The sequence below is a fragment of the Pongo abelii genome, chromosome 14, assembly GCF_028885655.2.
Source record: "Pongo abelii isolate AG06213 chromosome 14, NHGRI_mPonAbe1-v2.0_pri, whole genome shotgun sequence".
Classification (NCBI taxonomy): domain Eukaryota; kingdom Metazoa; phylum Chordata; class Mammalia; order Primates; family Hominidae; genus Pongo; species Pongo abelii.
In genome coordinates, this window is record NC_071999.2 from 21,709,559 (window position 1) to 21,727,978 (window position 18,420).

The window sequence follows — 18,420 nt, forward strand, 5'->3', positions numbered from 1 at the left end:
TTGAGACACAGCAATATTTAAATTAGGTCAGTTAATAACCCTATAATGGTTGCTAAGTGTTCAAGTGGAAGAAAACCTTACATCTCTTGCTTTAAATCAAAAGTTAGACCTGTTTAGGCTTAGTGAGGAATGCATGTTGAAAAGCCTAGAAAGGCTGAGAGCTAGGCCTCTTGAACCAAACAGCCAAATTGTGAATGTAAAGGAAAAGTTCTTGAAGGAAATTAAAACTGCTACTCCAGTGAACACAGGAATGCTAACAAAATGAAATAGCCTTTTATTTATTTATTTATTTATTTTTGAGACAGTCTCAGTCTCTCACCCAGTCTGGAGTGCAGTGGTTCGAACTTGGCTCACTGCAGCCTCTGCCTCACAGCCTCAAGAGATCCTCCCATCTCAGCCTCCCTAGTATCTAGGACCATAAGAATGTGCCACCATGCCTGGTTAATTTTTAAAAAATGTTTTCTGTGGAGACAGGTTTTCGCTATGTAGCCCAGGCTCTCAAACTGCTCAAGCGATCCACCTGCCTCAGACCCCCAAAGTGCTGGGATTGCAAGTGTGAGCCACCGTGCCCAGCCACAAAACAGCCTTATTGCTGATGTGGAGAAAGTTTAAGTGGTCTGGATAGAAGATCAAACCAACTACGACATTCCCTTAAGCCAAAGCTTAATCCAGAGTTAGGCGCTAACTCTTTTTCAGTTTTATGAGAACTGAGAGAGATAAGGAAACAGAAGAAAAGTTTGAAGCTAGTAAAGGTTGGTTCATGAGGTTTAAGGAAATTAGTCATCTCCATAACATAAACGTGCAAGGTGAAGCTGCAAGTGCTGACGTAGAAGTTGTAGCAAGTTCTCCAGAAGATCTAAGATAATTGATGTAGGTGGCAACATGAAACAACGGATTTTCAGTGTAGACAAAACAGCTGATGGCTCTCTTGTTAGGGGTTAATATAGTTAGTGACTGTAAGTTGAAGCCAGTGTTCATTTACCATTCTGAAAATTGTAGGGTCCTTAAGAATGATGATAAATGTACTTTGCCTGTGCTGTATCAGTGGAACAACAAAGCCCAGATGACAGCACGTGTGTTTACAGCATGGTTTACTGAATAGTTTAAACTAGTGTTGAGACCTTCTGCTCAGCAGAAATGATTCCTTTTAAAATATTACTGCCCAGTACACCTGGTCATCCAAGAGCTCTGATGGAGATGTACAAGGAGATGAGTGTTGTTTTCATACCTGCTACCACAGTATTCATTCTGTAGCCTGTGGATCAAGGAGTAATTTTGACTTTTAAGTCTTACTATTTAAGAAATACATTTCGTAAGGCTATAACTGCCATAGATAGTGATTCCTCTGATGGATCTAGGCAAAGTAAATTAAAAGCCTTCTGGAAAGGATTCGCCATTCTCAGTGCCCTTATGAACATTTGTAATTCATGGGAGAAGGTCAAAACAGCATTATTAACCAGAGTTGGGAAGAAGTTGATTTCAGCCCTCATGAATGATGGTGAAGGGTTCAAGACTTTAGTGGAGGAAGTAATTGTAGATGTGGTGGAAATAGCATGAGAACTAGAATTAGTAGTGGAACCTGAATGAGGCCAGGCATGGAGGCTCATGCCTATAATCCCAGCACTTTGGGTGACTGAGGCAAATGGATTGGTTGAGGCCAGGAGTTCAAGACCAGCCTGGCCAACATGGTGAAACCCTGTCTTTACTAAAAATATAAAAATTAGCTAGGTGTGGTGGGGCACACCTGTAATCCCAGCTGTTTGGGAGACTAAGGCACGAGAATTGCTTGATCCCAGGAGCTGGAGGTTGCAGTGGGCCAAGACTGCTCCACTGCACTCCAGCCTGGGCTACAGAGAGAGACTGTCTCAAAAGAAAAAGAAAAAAAAAGTAGAGCCCGAAGATGAGATTGAATTGCTGCAATCTCGTGATAAAACTTGCACAGATGAGGAGTTGTTTTTTATGGTTGAGCAAATAGAGTGATTTCTTGAGATGAATCTATTCCTGGTGAAGATACTGTGAATGTTGTTGAAATGACAACAAAGGATTTAGAGTATTACGTAAACTTAGTTGATAAAGCAGTTGCAGGGTTTGAGAAGATTGACTCTGATTTTGAAAGAAGCTCTAGTGTGGGTAAACTGCTGTTGCTGTCAAACAGCAGAAGAGTTCATCGATGGGGTAAAGATCATTGTTGTCTTATTTTAAGAAATTGCCACAGCCAATTGGCAGCCACCATCGTGATCAGTCAGCAGCTATCAGCATTGAGGCAGGGCCCTCCACCAGCAGAAAGATTACAGCTTGATGAAAGCTTACATGATTAGTGTTTTTTTTTTTTAGCAATAAAGTATTTTTAAATTAAGATATGTAGATTTTTAAAAGATATAATACTATTGTACACTTAATAGACTACATTATAGTGTAAACATAACATTTTTTGTGAAACCAAAAAAATTCCCATGTCTTGCTTTATTGCAGTATTAGCTTTATTGCAGTGATCTGGAACTGAACCAGAAATATTTCTGAGATATGCCTGTATACATTGGTTTAATTCCATCATTTCTGTGTAACACTCTTTCTATGAGATTATGTGTTACATTTAAAGGCCATGAAACTAAACATATATATGGAAAAGCTGGTTCTTAAAAATACGTCTTGGAAATAATTATTAACTTTATTAGACTTGCATTACATTTGTCAAAGGTTCTAGTTAGGATTTTATTATTCTTTAATGTTGATATATGTGTTCCTTGCCTAAAGTGATATTTTATAAATACGTGAATACTTCCTGCTTAATAACTAGTGACATTTTTTAATACTTCCTATATGCCAGTTATTATGCTTTATTATATGTCTTACCTCATTTAATGTTTACCGTTAGCATGAGGTTGATACCATTTCAGGCGCTCTAAAGAGTAAGGCACAGTTTAAGTAGCTTCCCAATCTTGTAAGCGATGGAGCTGGAATGTGAACCATTCTTTTTTCTTTTAATTAATTTTTTTAAAAATTGACAAAACTTGTATATTTATTTATTGTGTACAACATGTTGCTTTGAAGTAGATATACATTGTGGGAATGGCTAGATTGAGCTCTGAGTTACCTGACATAGCATTTTTTTGTGCTGAGAACACTTAAAATCTAATGTTAACTATTTTAAAGAATATAGTGCATTGTTACTGTGACAGTCTTACTCCAAAACTTGTGCTATATACCTCTCTGCTATGTTGCTGTTCCATTAACATCTTAAAATTGTACAAAATGGGAAGTTAATATTTCTCTGATATAAATTTTAATATGTATAAACAAACACTTGTTTCATTACTCTTTCTTGTGCATTTTGTTTTTAAGATTCTTGGATCTCCCAGTCAGCTTCATTTCCCCGTAATCAGAAACAACCAGGGGTGGACTCTTTATCACCAGTGGCCTCACTTCCTAAACAGATTTTCCAGCCTTCTGCCCAACAGCAGCCTACTAAACCAGTTAAAGTCACTTGTGCAAACTGCAAAAAACCTTTACAGAAGGGCCAGACAGCTTATCAACGAAAAGGATCAGCTCACCTCTTTTGTTCTACCACCTGCCTTTCTTCCTTCTCCCACAAGCCTGCTCCAAAGAAACTCTGTGTTATGTGTAAAAAGTAAGGTTTACCTTTCAACATAATTCCATATAGTTGAATTTTGGAGTTGTAAAATTTAAAAAAAGTGAAACAGATTTGTAATACCTTTGGAAACTTCCCTATCAAGTCCAGGTGGCATATGGATAAAAGACTTCCTGTTTGGATAGGCATTGGAGTTGATTTAGATAGGTCCTTATAATTAATTTTGTCTGTAATCTCCATTGGACTCCTTGATTTTGTAACAATACATACATATTTACATGATTAATGAGAAGAAATTAGTTCGTATAGCCAAATAAAAATGCTAAGCAGTTTATGCGTGATTCTGTATTAAAATTGGTTAAATTTTACACTATCTTCAGATCAAGATTATAAAATTGGCAAGTCTTTGGATTTTATATGTGTTTGTTTTGAACATTAAGTCATTAGAAATAGTATTTCAAGACTCAGGTACCAATTTTTAGCCAGCCTTAGACAGGATCCTCTCTTCTGCTGTTTTTTTCTTTTTCTTTTTTTTTTTTTTTTAGGCAGAGTCTCACTCTAGCCCAGGCTGGAATGCAATGGTGCGATCTCAGCTCACTGCAGCCTCCACCTCCCGGGTCCTCCACCTCCTGGGTTCAAGCAGTTATCCTGCCTCAGCCTCCTGAGTAGTAAGGATTACAGGCTTTCGCCACCATGCCCAGCTAATTTTTGTATTTTTAGTACAGATGAGGTTTCACCATGTTGTCCAGACTGGTCTTGAATTCCTGACCTCAGGTGATCTGCCCACCTCAGCCTCCCAAAGTGCTGGGGTTATAGGCATGAGCCATCATGCCCAGCCCTCTTCTGCGGTTTTTTTTTTAACAGCAGGTTAAAAATAGCTGGAGTATGGTATGTTATATGCAAGATAAAGCCTGGTGGCCTTTCTGTACCATATCTTGGAGCAGCTCAATTCCGTGAAGCTATATTTAGATCTTGAATTTTACAAAGAGCTTAGTGTTCTGTACATGTTTAATAAATTCAAATACTGAAATAATAGTTACACAGATTGCTTTGCAGTAGTAAATTTAAATACTACAGTGTAGGATCTTGAAAATCAGAATAAAAGGAAAACTTCAAAGGTCATCAGTATTGTCATTTTTGTTTTGTTTTGTTTTGAGACGGATTCTCGCTCTGTCGCCCAGGCTGGAGTGCAGTGGTGCTGATCTCCGCTCACTGCAAGCTCTGCCTCCCGGGTTCACGCCGTTCTCCTGCCTCAGTCTTCTGAGTAGCTGGGACTACAGGCGCCCACCACCACGCCTGGCTAATTTTTTGTGTTTTTAGTAGAGACGGGGTTTCACCGTGTTAGCCAGGATGGTCTCGATCTCCTGACCTCGTGATCCGCCCGCCTCGGCCTCCCAGAGTGCTGGGATTGCAGGCGTGAGCCACCGCGCCCGGCAGTGTTGTCGTTCTCTAACATTTCTATTTACTGTTGGAGAGCCGGGTCAGTAGTGGGTGAGGTTATTTGGGGATGGGGTGTGTGGGGGGATGGGGTGTGTGGGTGTACTTAAGTTCAGTTATCCCTCTAGAACGCACACCGTGTTCCCATAACCCGGAGACCTCTTACTTTCTGCTTACCCAGGTTATTTGGGGATGGGGTGTGTGGGTGTACTTAAGTTCAGTTATCCCTCTAGAACGCACACCGTGTTCCCATAACCCGGAGACCTCTTACTTTCTGCTTACCCAGGGGAGGGAATTGAACAGGTTATACCCCAGTAAATTAATCCCCAACATTAATTCCATATAACTCATAACAGCTTTTCTTTTTTCAGTTTTCCCAATATTTGAAATCCTTTTTAGTGAATTTAAAGATAAATTGAGTAGTGGCAAAGATTTAATAGTATAAAATATTTTTGCTTCTCAAAAGTCTTTATTTCCAAACATATTTTATTAGGAATGTCTAATAAAAATGATTTATTAGATCCAAGAGTGATGTTTGATTTGCAGGACTTAGTCTATAGAAATGAAAAATGTCGCTTATGACTCTTACATTTGATTTTTTTTTTTAAATGGAATTTTAATATGTACCACTTATTTTTCAGAGATATAACTACAATGAAAGGAACCATTGTTGCTCAAGTGGATTCAAGTGAGTCCTTCCAGGAATTCTGTAGTACATCTTGTTTATCTCTCTATGAAGACAAACAGAATCCTACTAAAGGAGCTCTAAATAAATCAAGATGTACAATCTGTGGTAAACTAACTGAGGTTTGTATTTTTTTACTTTATCATTTAATTCTAACAGGAATATTTTAAACTTCATTTAAGAACTATTAGATAATCTTTTATCAGTTCCTTAAAAATGAATATATATAAAGACTATCTTATAAATATCCTATTATGTAATCTGATTCTCCCATAGGATCTTATCTTATAAATATCCTTTTATATAATCTGATTCTCCCAGAGGATGATTTTGGAAAAATCATTGTGTTAATTGCCTTTTTTTCCTTGAGGTTGGGAGCACTCACAGACAAAACCATAGTGTTGAGGTTGATTTTTGTCTAGTAACATATTTATTTAAACAAGCAGGCAGACTACACAAGAACTACTACAAATAATTTTGCTGAGAAGTAGAACAATTGGAATATTTTTTGATAAGCTCACATTATTAATATTGTGTTAAAAAGTAATCTGTTCGTATATAAGTCATTTGAATGATTTATAATGGTTCTCCCCTCCTCATTTTTCTAGAGAAATGTACTTTATTTATAGTTTTAAAAAATTGGTCTAAAGATTTTTAGTCTATGAAGTTTAATATCACCACTACCTAAACTTGGTTTTCTGTCATCTTCTGATACCTCTAGAGAAGTTTGTAGTGATGTCACTGATGGGTTTTTTTCTTTTTTCAGTGCCATACATGTGTTCCTATGTGTATAAAAACAATTTAAATAATTATGAAAATGGGGCCAGGCTCAGTAGCTCACACCTATATAATCCTAGCACTTTGGGAAGCCAAGGTGGGAGGATCACTTGAGGCCAGGAGTTTGAAATCAGCCTGGGAAGCATAGTGGGACCCTATCCCTACCTAAAAGAAAAAACATTAGTTAGGCGTGGTTGTGTGTGTCTGTAGTCTCAGCTACTCGGGAGGCTGAGGTAGGAGGATTGCTTGAGCCCAGGAGATTGAGGCTGCAGTCAGCTTTGATGGTGCCACTGTACTTTAGCCTGGGTGATGAGTGAGACTCTGTCTTTAAAAAAAAAAAAAAAAAAAAAAAAAAAATATCATTTTTACTTTTCTCCAAACAAGCCTTATTGGTACATCTTTATTTCTGTTCAGAATGCTTTATTATTTAGCTACTTGTCAGATTGATCTGTTTTGTAAGATTTTGTTTATTTTTCTTTTAGATTCGCCATGAAGTCAGCTTTAAAAATATGACTCATAAGCTGTGCAGTGACCACTGCTTTAATAGATATAGAATGGCCAATGGTTTAATAATGAATTGCTGTGAACAGTGTGGAGAGTACTTGCCCAGTAAAGGTGCTGGAAATAATGTTCTGGTGATTGATGGTCAACAGAAAAGATTTTGCTGTCAAAGTTGTGTCAGTGAATACAAACAGGTAATTCATGTTCTAATCAAAATTGGGCATTGTTTAGAATGTGCTTGAAAGTGTTGTAATACTTTTACTCTAACAGTGTTTATTAACTGGATTCATCTTAGAATTTCATTTAATTCCATTATTGTTGTCATATGGCGCATACTGAATGCGTAGTGCTTTGTACCATTAAAACTGAACCATCGTAAGTCAGGGACCATCTGTATTTATTCATTTGAGGTAGGTCATTTCGGTGATATAATGATGGAGTTAAGTCTGGGTAAACCCGTTGTAAGTTGGAAATGTCTTAAAATGTACCTTTGACCTAGGTATTTTCAACTTAGAATGGGTTTATCAGGATGTAACTCCATTCTTAGGGAACATCTGTGTATGTAGATTATTGGCAGTAAATTTAAGATTTTACATATAATGGTAAATGCTATCAGAATGATTCCTCTTGTGAATTTATTTCCTTTTTGGGAGTTGGAGAGGGGCTGCAAATACTATTTTTCAAACTTTTAAAGCTCAGCTTTGAAGTGGTCATATTGTTTATATTTAAATTTTAAGGTTAATGTTGTTATAATTTTTTTTTTTGAGATGGAGTTTCGCTCTTGTTTCCCAAGCTGGAGTGCGTTGGCGTGATCTCAGCTCACTGCAACCTCTGCCTCCCAGGTTCAAGCGATTCTCCTGCCACAGCCTCCCAAGTAGCTGGGATTACAGGCATGTGCCACCACACCCGGCTAATTTTTTGTATTTTTAGTGGAAACGGGGTTTCACCGTGTTAGCCAGGCTGGTCTCGAACTCCTGACCCCAGGTGATCCACCTGCCTCGGTCAAAGTGCTGGGATTACAGGCGTAAGCCACTGCACCCGTCCAGGTTAATGTTATTTTAAGGACTTTTTGATTTATAGTTTTATTCCATTGCTCATTGGAAAGATACTGTGTGTGATTTCAATCTTCATACATTTATTTATTAAATGTTTTATCAGAAATTATTATTGCTTTAAAGATCTTTTTGTTGTCTGTGGAGAAGGTTATATGAACTTTTCCCTCTTTAGTTTTTTTTTTTTTTTTTTTTTTTTTTTAAAAGACAAGTCTCGCTCTGTTGCCTGGGCTGGAGTGCATTGGCGTAATTTTGGCTCACTGCAACTTCCGCCTCCTGGGTTCAAGTGATTCTCCTGCCTCAGCCTCCTGAGTAGCTGGGATTACAGGCGTGCACCACCACGCTGAGCTAATTTTTGTATTTTTACTAGAGATGGGGATTCACCATGTTGGCCAGGCTGGTCTCACACTCCTGAGCTCAAGTGATCTGCATGCCTTGGCCCATCCCAAAGTGCTGGGATTACAGGCATGAGCTACCACACCTGGCCTTAGATTTATTAAGGTGTGAGTTATATAGTAGTCGTTTCTCATGCAAAGTTTTGTTTTTTGTGGTTTCAATTACTCACAGTCAGCTGCAGTTTCCAAATAGGTGAGTAGACTACAATAAGATAATTTGAGAGAGATTAATTATAACTAACTATAATTGTTGTTGTTTTTTGTTTTGTTTTGAGACAGGGTCTTGCTCTGTTGCCCACGCTGGAGTGCAGTGGTGCGATCTCAGCTCACTGCAATCTACTTTTCCTGGGTTCAAATGATTCTCTTTGCTTCAGCCTCCTGAGTGGCTGGGATTACAGGCACATGCCACCATGCCCAACTAATTTTTGTATTTTTGGTAGCGATTGGGTTTCACCATGTTGTCCATGCTGGTCTCAAACTCCTGACCTCAAGTGATTTGCCCACCTTGGCCTTCCAAAGTGCTGGGATTACAGGCGTGAGCCATCATTCCCGGCCAATTGTTGTTAATCTCTTGCTGTGGCTAATTAGAAATTAAACTTTATCATAGGTACGTGTCTATGGGAAAAGACATAGTATCAAAGGTTTCAGGCATCCACTGGGAGCCTCAGAATATATCTCTCAAGGATAAGAGGTGGCACTGCCATATTAGATTTCCTAATCTATTGAGCCATCCTTGTATTCCTAGAATAAACTATGCCAGATAATTATTTTTTCAAAAGTGTGCATACATTCTGATGGCTAATACTTTATTTGGTACTTTTGCATTGATATTTATAAGATTGGTCTGTAATGTCCTTTTTTTTTGTGCATTCTTTAAGGTATCAGTGTTACATTTGCTTTATAAAAATGTCCAGAGGAAAATTCATTTCCTCATATACTTAAAGCAGTAAAAATGAAAATAAATGAATTAAATAGTCAACTGAAAAACCTGGAAAAAGAAAAATAAACTGAAACAGAAGAAAGGAAATAAAGATAAAAGGATAAACTAATTAGGAATTTTAAAATAGTATTAACATTGTTAAGAATGTTGCCTCTTTGAAAAATCAGGTCTTCAAAAACCAAGGAAAAAATACCCAATTGTTAATCAGGAAAAGCAGTTTAAAAACAGAAATACGTAAAATAAGAAATGACAAGGTAGATATGAACATCAAAACAAAAGAACTTGACAAAAATCAGTCATAAGAACTAATTTATTTAGCCCTATATAAAAATGTTGAACCTAGATTGAGTAATTTCCTGTGAAAATATAATTTCCCCAACTGGACTTCAGCGCAGACAAAATTAAGTGGACAAATTTCTATAGATGAAGTAGAGATAATTATTAAAGTACTACCCCACAACAGGGACCAGGCTCTGATTTTCATAGGGGAATTCCATCAAATTTAAACAAGAAAATCTCAGTGCTATTTAAACAATTCCAGAGCATAAAAAGGAAGGAAAGTAACTCATAAGTTTTTTAAACATTGTGGTAGAGTGTATGTAACATAAAATTTGCAGTTTTAAGTATTTTTAAGTATATAAGTGAGTGGCATTAGTTACATTTACAATGTTGTGCTACCGTTAACTCTTTCTGAAACTTTTTCATCATGCCATACAAAAACTGACATTAGCCAGTAACTCCCATTTTTTTCTATCCCAGTCCTTGGTAACTTAGTACTTTCTGTCTCTATGAACTCGTATATTCTAGATATTCATGTAAGTGAAATTATATAATATTTGTCTTTTTGCATCTGGGTTATTTTACCTGAAAGCTGAAACATAATGCTTTTAGTTTCATCCATAGTATAGCCATGATCAGAACATCATTACTTTTTATGAATAATATTCATTATATGTATATGCCACATTCTGTTTATCGATTTGTTGTCCCTATGATAGATGTTGTTTTGTTGTCACCTTTGACTATTGTGAATAATGCCGCAGTGAATATTGGTATATAAATTTGATATAAGTATCCTGGTTTTCCATTCTTTTGGATGAGTGTGGATTTGCTCAGTCATAGGGTAATTCTGTGTTTTAGCTTTTGAAGAATTGTCAAACTATTTTACACAACCGTACCATTTTATGTTCTCAGCAGCAATGTACAAGGCTTCTATTTTCTCTATATCTTTGCCAACACTTGTTATTTTCCATGTTTTAAGCTTTTGATTTTTCTTGTAGATATCTTAGTGCATGTGCGGTGGTATCTCATGGTTTTGATTTGCATTTCCCTAATGACTAATGACAATGAACAATTTTTCTTTTTTTTTTTTTTTTTTTTTTGAGACAGAGTCTCGCTCTTATTACCCAGGTTGGAGTGCAGGTGCACAATCTTGGCTCACTGCAACCTGTGCTTCTGGGCTCAAGGGATTCTTCTGTCTCAGCCTCCTGAGTAGCTGGGACCACAGGCACAGGCCACTACGCTTGGCTAATTTTTTATAGTTTTTTGGAGACATAGGGTTTCATTCACCATGTTGTTCAGGCCTGGTCTCGAGCTCCTAAGCTCAAGCCATCTGCCTGCCTTGGCCTCCTAAAGTGCTAGGATTACAGGTGTGAGCCACCGTGCCTGGCCAATGAGCAATTTTTCATTTGCTTGTTGGCCATTTGTGTATCATCTTTGGAGAAGTATCTATTCAAGTCCTGTCTCTGTTTTTGAATTGGGTTTTGTAGTTCAGTTCTTTTTTCTCTGTTTTTTGTTGGTTGGTTGGTTGGTTTGTTTTTGAGATGGAGTCTCCCTCTGTTGCCCAGGCTGGAGTGCAACAGCGAGATCTTGGCTCTCTGTAATGTAACCTCTGCCTCTTGGGTTCGAGCGATTCTCCTGCCTCAGCCTCCTGAGTAGCTGGGAGTACAGGTGCATGCCACCACACCTGGCTAATTTTTGTATTTTTAGTAGAGACGGGGTTTCACCATGTTGGTGAGGCTGGTCTCAAACTCCTGACCTCGTGATCTGCCCTCCTCGGCCTCCCCAAGTGCTGGGATTACAGCCGTGAGCCACTGCGCCTGGCCCTCTTTTATTTTTAGTTGATATGTAATACTTGTATATACGTAGGGGGTACAGAGTGATGTTTTTATACATGTATAAAATGTGGAATGTTCAAATCAGGGTAATTAGGATAGCCATCACCCCAAAATTATTTTTTTATGTTGGGACCATTCGAAATTCTTTTAGCCTTTTGAATCTATCCAATAATAATTGTTAACTGTATTTGTTCTATAGTGCTATGGAACAATAGAACTTACTCCTTCTATATAGCTACAATTTTGTATCCCTTTGTACTTTTGTTCTTGAGTTGAAGGAGTTCTTTATATCTTGTACAGTTTGAATATCCCTTATCTGAAATGCTTGGGACCCAAAGTGTTTCAGACTTTAGGTTTTTCAAACTTTAGAATATTTACATTATACTTAAATTCAAACAGTCCAAATCTGAAAAATCCAAAATGCAAAATGCTTCAATGAGTGTTTCCTTTGAGCATCATGTTGGTAATTGAGAAGTTTTGGGTTTTAGAGCATTTCAGATTTTTTGCATTTGGGTTGCTCATTGTGTATATGTTTTGCAAATACTGTCTTCCATTATGTAGGTTTTTGTTTTACTTTCTCAATAATGTCCTTTGATGTGCAGAAGTTTTTATTTTTTAATTTAATTTAATTTTTTCTTTTTTTGGGGTGAAGGAGTCTTGCTTTGTCACCCAGGCTGGAGTGCAATGGCACAATCTTGGCTCACTGCAACCTCTGCCTCCTGGGTTCAAGCGATTCTCTTGCCTCAGCCTCCCAAGTAGCTGGGATTACAGGTGTGTGCCACCATGCCTAATTTTTGGTTTTTTTTTTTTTCTTTTTTGAGATGGAGTCTTGCTCTGTTGCTCAGGCTGGAGTGCAGTGGCACAGTTTCTGCTCACTGCAACCTCCACCTCCCGCGTTCAAGCAATTATCCTGCCTCAGCCTCCTGAGTAGCTGGGATTACAGGCACACACCACCATGCCCAGCTAATTTTTTGTATTTTTAGTAGAGACGGGGTTTTACCTTGATGGCCAAGCTGGTTTCAAACTCCTGACGTCAAGTGAGCCACGACCTGCCTCGACCTCCCAAAGTGCTAGGATTACAGACGTGAGCCACAGCGCCTGGGCTAATACTTATATTTTTAGTAGAGATGGGGTTTCACCACATTGGCCAGGCTGGTCTCGAACTCCTGACCTTCAGTGATCCTCCTGCCTTGGCCTCCCAAAGTGCAAAATTACAGGCGTGAGCCTCCGCCCCGGTCTTTTTTTTTGAGATGGATCTCGGTCTGTAGCCCAGGCTGGAGTGCGGTAGTGCGATCTCAGCTCACTGCAGCCTCCGCCTTCTGGGTCCAAGTGATTCTTCTGCGTCAGCCTCCCAAGTAGCTAGGACTATAGGCATAGGCCACCATGTCCAGCTAATTTTTGTATTTTTTTAGTAGAGTTGGGGTTTCACCAGGTTGGCCAGGCTGATCTCGAACTCCTGACTTCAAGTGATCTGTCCTTCTCAGCCTCTCAAAGTGCTGGGATTACAGGTGTGAGCCACCACACCCAGCTGGAAGTTTTAAATTTTGATTTACCCATTGTTTTCTTCTGGTCGTGCTTTCAGTGTCATTTAAGAATCTGTTGCCAAATGCCAGGTCATGGTTTTCCTCTACAGTTTCTTCTAAGAGTTTTATGAGTTTAGCTCTTAATTAGGTATTTGATCCATTTTAATTTACTTTTTGTTTATTATGTGAGGCAGGGGTCCAACTTCATTCTTTTGTACTGGAATTCCAGTTTTCCCACCACCACCTGTTGATGAAGGGATTATTCTTTCTCTATGGAATGGACTTATCACACTTGTCAAATATTAATTGGCCAGAGATCATTTCTATGTTCCACTGACCTACATGTGTGATCTTATGTATGTGCCGCGCTATTTTGATTACTGTATCTTTGTAGTAAGTTTTGAAATCAGGAAATGTGAGTTCTCCAACTTTGTTTTTTGTCAAGATTGTTTGAATATTCTGGACCCATTCTAATTTTATATGAGTTTGAAGATTGGCTTTTCTATTTCTGCAGAAGAGTTTGTTGGAATTTTTATATAAATTGCATTGAATCTGTAGATTGCTTTGGGTAGTATTGACATCTTAGCAATAGTAAGTTATTCTGTCTGTGAAAATGGCATTTATTTATGAAGACATAACATTTATTTATGTCTTCTTTAATTTCTTTCAGCAGTCTTTTGTGGTTTTTAGTGTACAAGTCTTCACCTCCTTTGCTGCATTTATTCCTATTTATTCTTTTAATGCTATTTCTAGTGGATTTGCTTTATTGATTTCCTTTTCAGATTGTACATTACTAGTGTATAGAAACATCTGATTTTTGTACATTGATCATGTACTGTGCAACTTTACTGAATGTTAGCTCTACTAGCTTTACGAGTTTCTTGGTATTTTTCTCTTTATGAGTTTCATGTCATCTGTGAATAGAGATAGTTTTGCTTTTTTCCAATTTGGATGCATTTTATTTCTTAACTAATGGTTATGGCTATAATTTTCAATACTGTGTCAAATAGATGTGGTGAAAGTGGGCGTCCTTGTTGCTAATCTTAGAGGAAAATACTTTTTTTACCATTGAGTCTGATGTTAGAATGGGTTGTTCATATGCATGGCTTTTAGTATGTTGAAGTAGTTTCTTTGTATTACTTTTTTAATTCAGTTTTTTAAATCATAAAAAGGTGTTGAATTTTTCAGATGCTTTTTCTACAGCCTTTGAGATGATCATGTGGTCTTTATCTTTGCTCTTATTTATGTAGTATGTTACATGGATTGATTTCTTTATGTTGAACCACACTTTTATTGGGATAAATCCCTACTTGATTATGGTGTATAATCCTTTTAATATATTGAATTCAGTTTAGTAGTACTTTGTTGAGGATCTTTGCATCTATATTCTTGTGGGATACTGGTCTCTGATTTTCTTTCTTTTGATGTCTTTATCTGTCTTTGGAATGAGGGTAATGCTGGCCTTATAGAATGGGGTGGGTGAGACATCTTGTATCTTCTGATTTTTGGAAGCGTGAGAATTGGTGTTAATTCTTTAAATGTTTGGTAGAATTTACCTGTGAAGTCATCTGATCTTGGCCTTCTCTTTTTTGGGACTTTTTGTTTGTTTGTTTGTGAGACAGAGTCTCGCTCTGTCACCCAGGCTGGAGTGCAGTGGCGCAATCTTGGCTCACTGCAACCCTTGTCTCCTGGGTTCAAGCAATTCTCCTGCCTCAGCTTCCTGAGTATCTGGGACTACAGGCGCGTGCCACCACGCCCAGCTAATTTTTGAATTTTTAGTAGAGATGGGGTTTCACCATGTTGGCCAGAATGGTCTCGATCTCCTGACCTCATGATCCATCCGCCTCAGCCTCCCAAAGTGTTGGGATTATAGGCGTGATCCACTGCGCCCGGCCAGGACGTTTTTGATGACTGAGTCTCTTGTTACAGGTATGTTCACGTTTTCTGTGTCTTCTTGTGTCAGTTTTGGTGATTTGTGTGTTTTTAGGAATTTGTGCATTTCATCTAGGCTGTGTAATTTGTTAATGTACTATTGTTCATAGCATTTTCTTGTACTACTTTTTATTTCAGGAATGCCGGTAGTAATGTCTCCCATATTTTATTCTTTGTGTCTATTCTCTTGATATTTTAAAATGACCAACTTTTGGGTTTGTTTCTCTCACTTTTTCTGTTCTGTTTTATTTTTCCTGCTCTAATCTTTATTATGTCCTTTCTTCTGCTGGCTTTGGGTTTAGTGATCTCGTCTTTTTCCTCAAGGTGGTGAGAAGTTAGGTTATTTACTTGAGGTTTTTTTTTTTTTTTTTGAGACAAAGTCTCACTCTATTGCCCAGGCTGGAACGCAGTGGCATGATCTTAGCTCACTGCACCCCCCCACCTCCCAGGTTCAAGCGATTATCGTGCATCCGCCTCCTGAGTAGCTGGGACTACAGGCATGTGCCACCACACCTGGCTAATTTTTGTATTTTTAGTAGAGATGGGGTTTCACCGTGTTAGACTGGTCTTGAACTCCTGACCTCAGGTAATCTGCTCGCCTCAACCTTCCAAAGTGCTGGGATTATAGGTGTGAGCCACCGTGCCTGGCCTTTCTTTCTTTCTTTCTTCTTCTTTTTTTTTTTTTTTAACATAAGCATTTACAATTTAAAATAAATTTTTCTCTGATTACTATTTAAGTTGTATCTCATAACTTTTGGTATTCTTTTAGTTTTGTTTTCCCTCATCTCTAAGTATTTAAAAATTTCCTGTGATTTCTTCTTTGAGCCATGTTTAAGAGTGTGTAGTTTAATATCTCCATATTTGTGAATTTTCTAAGTGTTCCTTCTATTACTGATTTCTAGTTTTATTCCATTGCTCATTGGAAAGATACTCTGTGTGATTTCAATCTTCAAAAATTTATTGAGACTTTTTTGTGGCCTAACATAGTTCATTCTGGAAATTGCTCCATGTGCATTTGAGAAGAATGTTTATTCTACTGTTGTTGGCAAGAATACTCAATGTATGTTTGTTATTAATAACTCTAGTTGGTTTATATTGTTGTTCAAGATTTGTCTTTACTTAGTTGAAATTCTTTCTAGATGGTCTGTCCACTATTGTAAATGGTGTATTGATGTCTCCAGCTATTATTGTACAATTATCTGCTTCTACCTCAGTTATTGTCTATTTCTCCTTTTACTTCTGTTAATTGTTTTAAGTGTATTTTGGGGGTTTTGATATTTGGTATGTATATGTTTATATTTGTTATATCTCCTTGGTAAATAGACCCTTTGTTCAGTATGTATTTTTCTGTCTCTTCTATCAGTTTTTCACATAAAGGCTCTTTTTGCCTTATATTAATATGGCAACCCCAACTCTCTTAGTTACTGTTTATTTCCATGGAGTATCTTTTTGCATCCTTTTACTTTTGACCTGTTTGTATCTTTGGATAAATAAATCCTTCCTTATCGGTAATTACATTAAATGTACATGGATCAAATTATCCGATCAAAAGGCAGAAATTGACAGAATAGGAAAAAAATGATGCCTTTTGATTGGATAATTTGATCCATGTACATTTAACGTAATTACCAATAAGGAATGATTTATTTCTGCCGTTTTTCTATTTTTTTCGGTATATTCTATACCTTTTTTTGATATCTCATTTCCTGCATTACGGCCTTTTATGTTTAGTTGATTGTAACGCACTGTTTTGATTTCCTTCTCATTGTCTTTGTATTATTTTGAAATATATTCTTTGTGGTTACTGTGGGGGAGGCTTTACATATAACATCCTATAATTCAATCTAATGTGAATTTATAACAAGTTAATTAGCTTTTAAAAATGCTGCTCCTATGTATCTGTTCCCTCTTTTTGTTATAAATTACATTTTTAAACATTGTATTCCCAGTAATATAGATTTACAATTTTGTGTGCATATTTGTCTTTAAAATCATGTAGGAAATAAAAAGTGGATTTATAAACCAAAAATACAATTATACTTGTTTTGTATTCTCCCATATATTTACTAAAGATTGGGTCAAGTGTACTCCTTCCATTTCAATAAAAAGCTTTGACTCCTTTTAGCATTTGTTTTGTAGGGTAGATTTAGTGGCAACAAACTCCCTCCACCTTTTATCTGTGTGTCTTTATTTTTCCTTCAGTTTTGGATGATAGTTTTGCTGGACATAGTATTCTTGTTTGAAAGCTTTTTTTTCTCTATTATTTTAAATGTTATTCCACTGCCTTTTGGCCTCCATGGTTGTTTCTTTTGTGAAGTTGATGGTTAATCTTATTGAGAATTTCTTGTGCTGAACCATTTCTGTCTTCCTTCTTTCAATATTTTGTCTTTTAATGGTTTGATTATAATGTGTCTTATTGTGTGTCTCTGAGTTTATCCTACATGTAATTTGTTGTGTTTATTAGATTTGTAGATTTGTGTCTGTTATCAAATATGGGAAGTTTTTAGCCATTAATTTTTCAGATAATCTTTTGCCCCTTTCTCTTCTTCTGAAACTCTCATAAAGTACATGTTGGTCTATTTAATCTTATTCCTTGGGCCCCTTAGGCTTTTGCTTACTTTTCTTCATTCTTTCCTTTACTGCTCCTCAGGTTCTGTGATGTCAGTCTTGGCCTCTTTACTGCAAGTTGTTGGTAAAAGCTCTGACTTTCTGCTAGGTCAGACCACCTCAGTTAGGGTAGAGGTGGTTAAGGTGTCTAATTACCACCCAGTGGGGTGGAAGTTCAAGTTTCCTACTTGGCCTTTTCTGACTTTACCATGGCTAGGGTGCTGGGGTGAGGCATCACATTGTAGCCCGGCCAGGGTGGAAGTCTAGGCTAATTGGCCTTTTCTTGTGTGAATGGGATTAGGGTCTGTGGAGTAGAGGAGCTGTTGTCACTGTTTCTCTAGGCTGCTATTTCAACTGTGTTTCGCCTACAGGTGTGTCATTTCTCTTGCCAGATTCAAGATTTTTTCTTTGTCTTTGGTTTTCAGAAATTTGAATTTGGTGTATCTTGGTGTTTCTTTGGGTTTTATCCTTCCTAGTGTTTGCTAACCTTCTATCTGTAGATTTATGTCTTTTGCCAAATTTGAGACATTTCAAACAGTAGTGTTTTTGGAGGACTTTTCTAACTCTGTCCTCTTTTTCCTTTCCTTTTGGGACTCCAATGACATGAATGTTACTTTTTTTTGTTTTGTTTTGTTTTGTTACAAGCCTACAGATCCCTAAGGCTCTGTTTTACTTTTCCCCCGACCCGGTCTGTTTTTCGAGTTGGGTACTTTTTATTATTCTGTCCTCCAGCTCACTGATTCTTTCCATTTTATTCTTCTTTATATCTTCTATTTATTTTCTAGAAGTTTCTGTGTTTTCATTTGTTTTTTAAGTACATGTGTATTGGTTATTGGAGCACTTTTATGATGACTGCTTTAAAATC

The 18,420-nt window shown here is 37.3% G+C and overlaps 1 protein-coding gene across 13 annotated transcripts in view; it reads left to right on the forward strand.

Annotated features, from left to right (window-relative positions):
* ZMYM2 (zinc finger MYM-type containing 2) overlaps nt 1-18,420 on the forward strand; it is a 222,667-nt gene that overhangs the window by 135,388 nt on the left and 68,859 nt on the right. For 12 of the 13 annotated variants that reach the window (XM_054528716.2, XM_054528713.2, XM_054528714.2 and 9 more), the window contains 3 exon segments: nt 3,343-3,628; nt 5,668-5,833; nt 6,971-7,183. In XM_054528716.2, the coding sequence (XP_054384691.2) occupies nt 3,343-3,628; nt 5,668-5,833; nt 6,971-7,183 (665 nt within the window). 13 annotated transcript variants of the gene reach the window in all.